Here is an 8965-nt window from a genome sequence, read left to right as displayed (position 1 = left end):
CCACTCTGAAGGCTGAATAAAAAAAAGATTGTTTACAGACCCCCGAAATGCCGGCTTCGTGTGGATGAGAGGCTGGTTTGGTGAAAAATTTGTGCGTTTAGGCCAGGGTTCTTCTTCGTGTGGACGGGGCCTGAGACGGAGGGCAGGCAGGCAGATTCCAGACAGTGATTATTTTCTCCAGGATGAACGATTTCCAGATAAGTCAGGATCTGTGAGGCAGAAGAACACAGGATCAGATTTGTTCACAAAAATCAGGGTTTCAGATCAGAGAAGCTGGCTCAGGTTTTGCTGTACCAATACTGGCAAACACTCTGGCAGGGAAGTGTCAGGCTCCTCCTCCTTAAGTAGGGCCTCCTGATGAGCAGATGGGAAACAGGTGTCGCAGTCAGCTCATGCCCTCAGGAGAGATCTTGTGCGCCCTCTGGTGGAGAAAGTAGACAAGCCTCTAGATCCCAACAGGAGCTGGCTTGGAGCTCGTCTGCCTGGCTGTGTGTTTCCTGGATGGGGCCGCCTTTTACAGTGTCCTTTTGTATCTCTGCTTCTGTCTCCTTGAACCCCAGTCGGCCTCACCAGATGGCTGCTCACACTGAGCCTGGGTCTTCTGGAGGTTTCTTCCTGTTAAAAGGGAGTTTTTCCTCTCCACTGTTGTCGCAAGCATGGTTAGTGTGAGGGATTGCCTTCGAGTCAATGAGTTGATGCAATCAACTGGTTTTCCTTAGATAGGAAACTTTGAATCAGTTTGACTGGATGATCTGGTGAATTGTAAAGTACCTTGAGATGACATGTTGTGAATTGGCACTATATAAATAAACTAAAATGAATTGAATTGGAATTACAATAAATTTAGTCTAAGTACATTCTGATGACATTAAAAGGTGTGTCATCATACATGTCAGTGTTTTTTCTGATAATGCTATGACAAAGCTGGAAAGCTATAGATTTATTTCCCACTCCAGAAGAACAAATAAAAATACACGTGCCACAAAATTGACGCACAACAAACATTAATTTCACAACCCCCAAACCCCAATACACCCCCCCCGCAAAAAAAACAACAACAATGAAATGTCTAATTTGTGACATTTTCTGATTCTAATAAGTCGTCACAGGGGAAAGTTTAAAAAACATTTAGATTTAAAAATCAATGAATACAGTTCAAACAGACAAGATTTCTGTGATATTATTTTATATATTCAATATATATTATAATATATATTATAGTACATATTATAATTTATAATATTTTAATCTCTATCCAAAACTATCTACTAATGTCCAAAGGCTTATCAGTGATTAGTTACAGCAGGGATTCCTAACTGGGGGTAGGGGTGCCCCTTATGGTCCGCGAGTGCATTGCAAGGGGTACATGAAAATATTTTACTTCTTAGGTAATAAAATATGGGTGGAATCTGTTTTGCTTTGGAAAAATTAAACAACCTTTTTGCTTGTTAAGCTGTAAGTACATTCTGTTAGTTAAAGCTATATCAATTGTAAATTGAAACATGTGGGCCTGACCTTAGAGCAGTCATTTTTAAATTCAGTTCCCAAGGTCTTTTTTCATGCATGTGTAGCTGTCTGTCTGCTTCCTTAAACCTATCTTAAATATATGGGTTATTTACAGACATTTACTTACTTTATCTGTTTATTTCTAATTCTGTGTTTTGCCATGCCACTTTGCAGCACTCATTTCATGACTTTTTTCTCTCTGGATCTCTTATTTCATACAAAAAAAACCCCATAGTTGTTGTTTTTTACATATTGATCAAATGGGCTGACATCCAACTTTGAAGCAATAGGTGGTTTGCTATCTACTGAATTGGTGAAGTGGTGTATGATTTTAGATGCGTCTCCACTTTCAAACATGAATCAAATGGCTAAATTACCTCTCGCCAATATGCAGTCACATTCTCCAGAAACCTGCTATTGACCTAAATGTTTTGACTAAGGTGTATTGAAGTAAAGATATGTTTAAAATGTGCACAACATCACCAGATCTGCAATTAAAAAACCCTGGTCTACCCTGTACTACTTTAAACTAGCAAGAAAAAATTTTGTTTCAAAGTTTTTTGTCGTACCAGTCATTGTAAGAAGAAAAGTTTTTTGCATATTTACCAATTCTAAGTACCTTAAAAATTGTATTATTTAACATAAGTATGATTGCTAAGCATTTTATGTTTAGCATGGATATAGAATGTACATATATACATTTTTCTGATGCACTTTTTTTTAATGAGTATTATTGTGTATTTTACACTTTTAGATCTTATGTTATCAGTTCACTGTGAACAACTGATAAATATCTAAAAATTGTTCACTAAATGCATGTGTTACAGCATCTTATATTGTAGTGCGGTCGTATTATACACATACTGCAATTTGAATAGTATATAAATCCCTCTATGATCATCACTGTTGAGCATCCATAATATACAGAAATACAATAAAGGACTGGATTTGAAGAAGACTTTATTTGCTTGGACAGTGTATTTATCCCGTCAAGTATCCAAATATTCATTGTCTTCCATTTATCTAATCTGAGAACACTTTCAGGAGGGAAAAGCAGGTATACATTTACTCTCCAGCTCCTTCTGGATGATTGTGAAAACTCACACTATCATTTCAACAACCTGTTTTCTAGATTATGTCTTCTGAGCCTCGTTATTAATGTTTGTTGCTGCTCTTATTGCTGATTTCATTGCGGTTTCTATCCAGGCATGAGGGAAAGCTGTGTGTTCTCCAGCAAAATGGATCTTGCCTTCATTCCTGAAGAGCTCTTTTGCATATTCTACATTTTGGTTGGGTGCAAATAGAGCATATGCACCTTTACTATAAGGATCCAAACTCCACTTCTTAACCACCACACCGGTACACAAAGACTTAACATGTTCCCCATGAATCAGTACCAAATCTTTCAGAACCAGCTCTTTCAGCTCTTCGTCACTTGCACCCAAGAGGAGGAGAGAATCTTCAGACCAGGTGTAGGAAGCCAGGAGAACTCCGATAGTCTCATTTTCAGCAAAACTGTGGCTGGGATAGTAGATGAAACGAGAAGGCCTATCTGTGACGCTTTTTCCCCCTTTGATGCCATCTCTTTCCCAAAATCTTTCACTGAAGGTGAGAACAACTTTAACAGCATTGTCATAATGAACTGACCTAAGAGCTTCCATCTTTTGGGTGGAAAGATGTGGATCAAAGTCCATGTAAAGAGCTGCTTTAGTTGTGGTCGTAACCAGGACAACATCCCCTTTCATGTCACTAAGAGAGGACTGCTCATCTTTCTTATAGGAGACCAACACACCTTCATCTGACTGCTTGATCCTTTTAACTTCGGAGTTCAGTAAAATTGGGACATTTAGAACTTTAAGGAAAGCTCTTGGGAGAATATCTGTCCCACCTTTAACTTCATAGTACCTGAAATGCAAAAAGAAAGAAACAATGCTCATTCTCATATGCCATAAAATAGTGTATTTCTTTCAACAACGGGTCAAGCATTTATAAGAAAACAAATCACTTCTCAATGGAAAACCTCTCTAAGTTTATGAAGAAGCCAGTTTTATTTGTGAGGGTGACAGTGGCGTTTGATGTAGGAGTTTGCCCTGAAATTGAAGGATTGACGGTTCAAGCCCTGACTTGTGTCCTTGGGCAAGACACTTCACCTGCATTGTCTACTGATGGTGGTCAGAGGGCCCGGTGGCGCCAGTGTATGGCAGCCCCGCTTCTGTCAGTGAGCCCCAGGGCAGCTGTGGCTATAATGTAGCTTGCCACCCTCAGTGTGTGCATGTGTGCGTGAATGGGTGAATGACTCCTGACTTGAAAAAAGGCGCTATATAAGCACATGCCATTTACCATTATTTGAACAATAACAGGATTTCACATTGTTTGATGGAGATGAACCCACTAAAACTAGGGAAAACAGAAAAACGGAAGAAATATTTGCAAGCTAGTCATGTTGCTGAAATATCCTTGGATGGTAAATGTAAAATAGCCTGTACTTGAACAACGCTCTTTACACTACATTCAGTCCTTCACCCATTCATGCACACACTAATGTTGGTAAGCTACATTGTAGCCACAGCTGCCTGGATTAACCTCCTCTGCCTAATATACACACCAGCCAGCCAGCTAGCCAATGTTGCCCACTTATATGAGGTCAGGCTTAGGGGCAGCAAATCTAGGAGGAATGAGACAAAATGTCAGTAATATGCACTTTTGGAATTTGGCCAGAGGAGACCTGGGGAGCAGTTGATGTTAAAAATGTTATGCTTCAGAGGTTGACTGCATTCGACCAACATATAAAGGTGGACAAGTACTAGAAGGAATGAAGGACCAACTATGCCAGTGTTAATTGTGCAAATACACAGTTTTCATACTAACACATACTAACATGGCAGAAAGTGGGCAACTAGCCGGCCTTTGACCTCTCTCAAACCATCACCAGCCCACCAACACTTTTCTTGAGTCATGACAAGGATAAAATCCTTAAGCAACATCCATGATCCTTTTCAGCTTTCCTAAATTAACAGGCTGCTCTTGGGGAAATAAAAGAAAAAAAAAGACCTCTAGCTATACTGTAGAACATAATAACTTGTCTTCTTTTCACAAACGTTGAAATATTTGTAATATCTTCAGGACACCCATAGTATATTTTCTGTGGAAATCAACACTAGCTAAGTCATGAACTTGTGGACAATAAGGATTATCCCTGGCCTCCATCTGTGAAACTATTTTTTTCTGTCTTTTGCGACGTGTCATTGGGCCAGTTTGTTCACCGAACATTTAACTTAGCAGATTTCAGTTAGACTTCTCAGAAGTTACACTGACCTGAGGCCCTAGTTCAAAGATAATTTCTTATAAATTGATGTATAGTGTAGCTGGCAAGTTTTACCTGATGTCGTCACTGATGACACTTTGCTCATAGACCATCTCGCTCAGTGCAAGGTGCATTAGGCTATCCTGGTTAAGAAGGTCTCCGATCATCCTTATTGCTTCTTTACTCAAGTGACCAAATTCTTTTAAGTATCCCTAATGAAAACAAAGGGTTTCATATTACTGAAGCCAAAAATGACTCAGCAAGAAAGTTAAAGTTTTGTCATAAATTTGTGTGAACTTAAACATAACTTACCCTTACAGTAAATCTGTCATATTTTTTCAAAGCAGCCTGGCACCCATGTTCCACCACTTCAATTTCTATCTGTAAAAAAGTTATTTTTCATTTAATAATTTTGAAAAAACTTAATTTTACATAGGAAAGATATACTGTGAAAACTGAGTAAAGGCAATACATTTGTGATCATTTGGTGATACAGACACCAGTGTAAAATGATTTGGTTCTGGACTGTGGTTCCCTGGGTGGAGTAGTCATCTTGCAATTGGAAAATGTATTAAAGTTTTTTCCTGGTTCCTTCCTGTTATCTTTCAAAGGCTTTTAACTCAAGGGCATGATGACAAAGCTGTGCGACGCTGGAGAAAGCACAACAAGGAAGATGGCAACAACTATTCAACAGTTCTCATTTGACTCAGCTTTGGAATCAGTTTCAGAAGGATTAGACTTGGGGTTTTCATTGAAATGTGAGCAGGAAGAGGATCTACGCTCATTCTTCTTTAAGAAGGACGTATTCGCCGTTTCACCGTCAGCCGTTTCACAGGCTGTTTGTTTACTCTCCCCCACCGGATTTCTGTTGAGCTTACTTCGTCACAGTCAGTTGCCCTCATTGGTCAGAGCGTTGGCTAATAAGCACAGACATGGTTTGAAAAACAACGTGTTGTTCTAATCAGCAATCTTACGATGTTTCATTCATTGGGGCCAGACTATATTACACATTTAATCTCACATTTTGTCTGGTTTAATACAGTACTGTTTATTCACACTATAAATACTGTGCACCTGGAGAATAAATAAATATGCAGCTATGGACATTTTTAGAGTGATGGACATTTGAAAATAGCAGCAACATCAGAGATGTGCAAAATGACAGCAGCATGTTATTTAACTGGTAGAAGGTAGAAACTGCAAATTCAATTTATTTTAACATTTTATTCTTATTTATTTCAAGATGCATTCCTCTACTCATACTTGAATCACTGACCAGCGCTGCCACATAGGTATAACCCCACCGCCTCATTTGAATATTAGAAAAATGGAATAAAAGTAGTAATGGGGTTGGAAATACCTGTCTTAAAGCTCCCTGTAAAAGTTCATCTGCTGATTTGTTTTTCTCATTCTCCAACAGGTTGTACTTCAAAATGTTTGGGTTCTTTTTCACTTCATAGTTCTTGTATTTCTTTTGTTCATTGACCAGGTAAAAGGTTTCATCGTCATCCATTATAAATGTATTGAGTGAGACACCCAACTTTTCCGCAAAGCGGAGGAGAATTCTGTTAAAATATGTAAAGATAAATTCACATTTAAAGACAAGAAAGAGGAAAATCTTAACTGTATTGGTAAACATGGTTGCATTTGATGTTTAGAAGTACTTTACTTACTTGTGAGAACTTGGGATTCTCATGGCCCCTAGTTCCACATACCAGCCCTCTTTGTGATTTCTGTAGGTCTCCACCCGGCCTCCAACCCGACCGCTTGCCTCCAATATGGTCACCTTGTTTAGACATAACATGTTACATGTTACTGTCTTTTCATAAATTGTGTCCGCTTTGGTGATCTGATCCCAGAAACCTCACAGACTATATTTTGTCAACAACAAAATAAACTATAAATAATATAGGAAATATTTACTCACATTGTGTCCTGCATCTTCGAGTAGCTTTGCTGCAGTCAATCCAGCCATGCCAGCTCCAACAATGATTACATGAAGAGGTGTATTAGTTTTGGGGAGGCCATTTTCAAGAGTTTCTAACAGTTGGTTATAGTCATCATCATTTAAGCATTCTGCCAAAAGCTCCCTTGGAACTAAAGGACGAGCACCTTCAAACACAGAGAAAAATAAAACAGAGATAATGACTGATCACAAATGTATTTTAGGTTAATAAAAGTTGATAAATCATTTTACAGTGCAATTAAGTATTAGCCCCAATGAAGCGAATTTTATCGCTTTGCCTGTTCAGTCACACTGTTTCATATCAGCAGATTTGAAAGGCAGAAAAGTTATAGAGTAAACTCAGAAAGAGCATTTTAATTTTTGGGGTTTAAAGTTGGACCAGACACATATCTTTATTTTGGATTCTACATGTACTGTATGTCTGCACCTAAAACAACATTAGGAGATGCTGGAGGTAAACCGGAGCCATCATCCTGGGTCAAGTGAAGAGTCTGCACCTGAAAGGTTAATTAAAGAAAATATCAATATTCATTCTTTGCTTGTCAGGTTAATTATGGTTACTTATTGCTTCAAACAGACCAGTCATTAACATCCAGAATAGCATCTCACTTAAGAATGTAAGAATTTCAGTAAACTAAATGAAGTGAAATGAAACTTACATGTAATAAAGCTGCAGATAGCAGACAAATCAGCATGAGGAGCTTCGTCATCTTTGCTTCTATCCCTCTGCAGATTTCTTTCCAAGTGATTTTCTAGACTGGGGCCAATTGTTTTTAAAGCCATCGGCTTCACCTTAAAAAAAAACCCAACGGCTCCAAGGATAAACGAACTATGAACCCAAACAAACCTAGTTTGTCACTGCAGAAATTACTTGGACTCATGACAAGTTTGTCCAAGTAAAAAGAAATCGAACTGATAAACAAGTAAACTATGAGTCAATGTAAGCAATGACAAATGTATGCGAGGTTGTGCAAAAGAAAATAAAAGCTGTAATGTGCAAAGGTCTTAGCCTTGAAATAGGCCTTCTATTTGTATGTTGTCCTGATTTGTACTTTACTCAACTGAAAATGGGATATTTCGCATGTAAAAAACACTAAACAGTACCTTTGCATTTCTCTGTCTCAAACATGTATTTCAGTAACTGTAGGTGCAGTGTTGAAAAGCCTCGACAACTCACATGTAATCATGTCATCCGGTATTTCACTTTTACCTGAGGTGAAAAGATTAATCATTTCTTTAATTTGCAAAGTGAATCATAAAATAAAACATTAAAGAAAAAGGGCAAGTATCATGGTATTAAGGTGTTTGGCCCACATGGAGACACAGACGGGGGAAAACATAGCAGTTTAAGATGTTTATTAGTTTACAGAAAATAAATGTCAAATCAGAACAGTGGCCGCAGACGAGGTTCGGAATGTCAGTGTTTGGAGTTCTGCGGGTGGAAAAAGGAAACTGATTAAGACTAAGAGAAGCAAAATAAACCTGTGCTGTTGCTGCTCTGCTTATCGCCAGGTATGGATGATCTATCCGGGAAGGGATAGGTCATCCGTACCTGGAGGAATGGGTTCTGTAACTGACAGCTTTCTGATGGGAGGAGGTGGCTGAGCGACAGGCGGGACTTTGGCGGGGGTCCGAGCAGCATCGCAGCGGAGGCAGCTGACTCGACTTGTCTGACTCGGTAGTACCGAGGGGACTGGAGGGGGAACGCCAGAGCAGAATCTGAGCAGCAGAGATTCAGTGACCAGTCTTCAGAGTGTGGAGACAGGCGGGTGAGCAATCCAGGGCTTGACGAACTGAGGGAGACAGAAAACTTGTAGAATCAGGAACCCAAAAAGTCAGATTTCAGATATCTGTCGACAGGACGGAGGCCTTGGCATACCACAACGGTTTAACACTCTGGCGTCCTTCAGCTGACTGAATGCTCCATTTAAGCACCAGTAGAGCAGCCCCAATGAGCCACAGGTGCGGGGCCACGCCCAGCTGTTGGCAACAACCACCTGTTCAAGAGAGTAAGCCGAGCGTTCTCGTCAAGTCCGTTCTTGGCGAGAACGCAGGAAGATCGGACTTGACGAGAATGCGAGCACGCAAGCACGTATGAGGTTACCCTCGGAGGTCTGCTGGTCACTCTGGTCCGCTCAACGTCTGACTTTTTTTTTTTATTTCGCACTAACTCTGTAAACAGACCACAC

The 8965-nt window shown here is 39.6% G+C and overlaps 1 protein-coding gene across 1 annotated transcript in view; it reads right to left on the bottom strand.

Annotated features, from left to right (window-relative positions):
- Positions 1-2639: 2639 nt before the first annotated feature.
- Positions 2640-8965, bottom strand: part of LOC107082273 (L-amino-acid oxidase-like) — a 7028-nt gene continuing 702 nt past the window's right edge. Inside the window, exons 2-9 of the mRNA XM_015370872.1 lie at positions 8656-8756; positions 8355-8569; positions 6738-6958; positions 6484-6596; positions 6171-6375; positions 5123-5191; positions 4886-5022; positions 2640-3411 (exon numbers count right to left, since the gene is read on the bottom strand). Coding sequence (XP_015226358.1) covers positions 2640-3411; positions 4886-5022; positions 5123-5191; positions 6171-6375; positions 6484-6596; positions 6738-6958; positions 8355-8569; positions 8656-8756 — 1833 coding nt within the window. The remainder of the gene's footprint in view (positions 3412-4885; positions 5023-5122; positions 5192-6170; positions 6376-6483; positions 6597-6737; positions 6959-8354; positions 8570-8655; positions 8757-8965) is intronic.

Source organism: Cyprinodon variegatus, unplaced genomic scaffold (genome assembly GCF_000732505.1).
Source record: "Cyprinodon variegatus isolate N-32 unplaced genomic scaffold, C_variegatus-1.0 Scaffold49, whole genome shotgun sequence".
Taxonomy (NCBI): Eukaryota; Metazoa; Chordata; class Actinopteri; order Cyprinodontiformes; family Cyprinodontidae; genus Cyprinodon; species Cyprinodon variegatus.
This window is presented reverse-complemented; position numbering and strand designations above follow the sequence as displayed.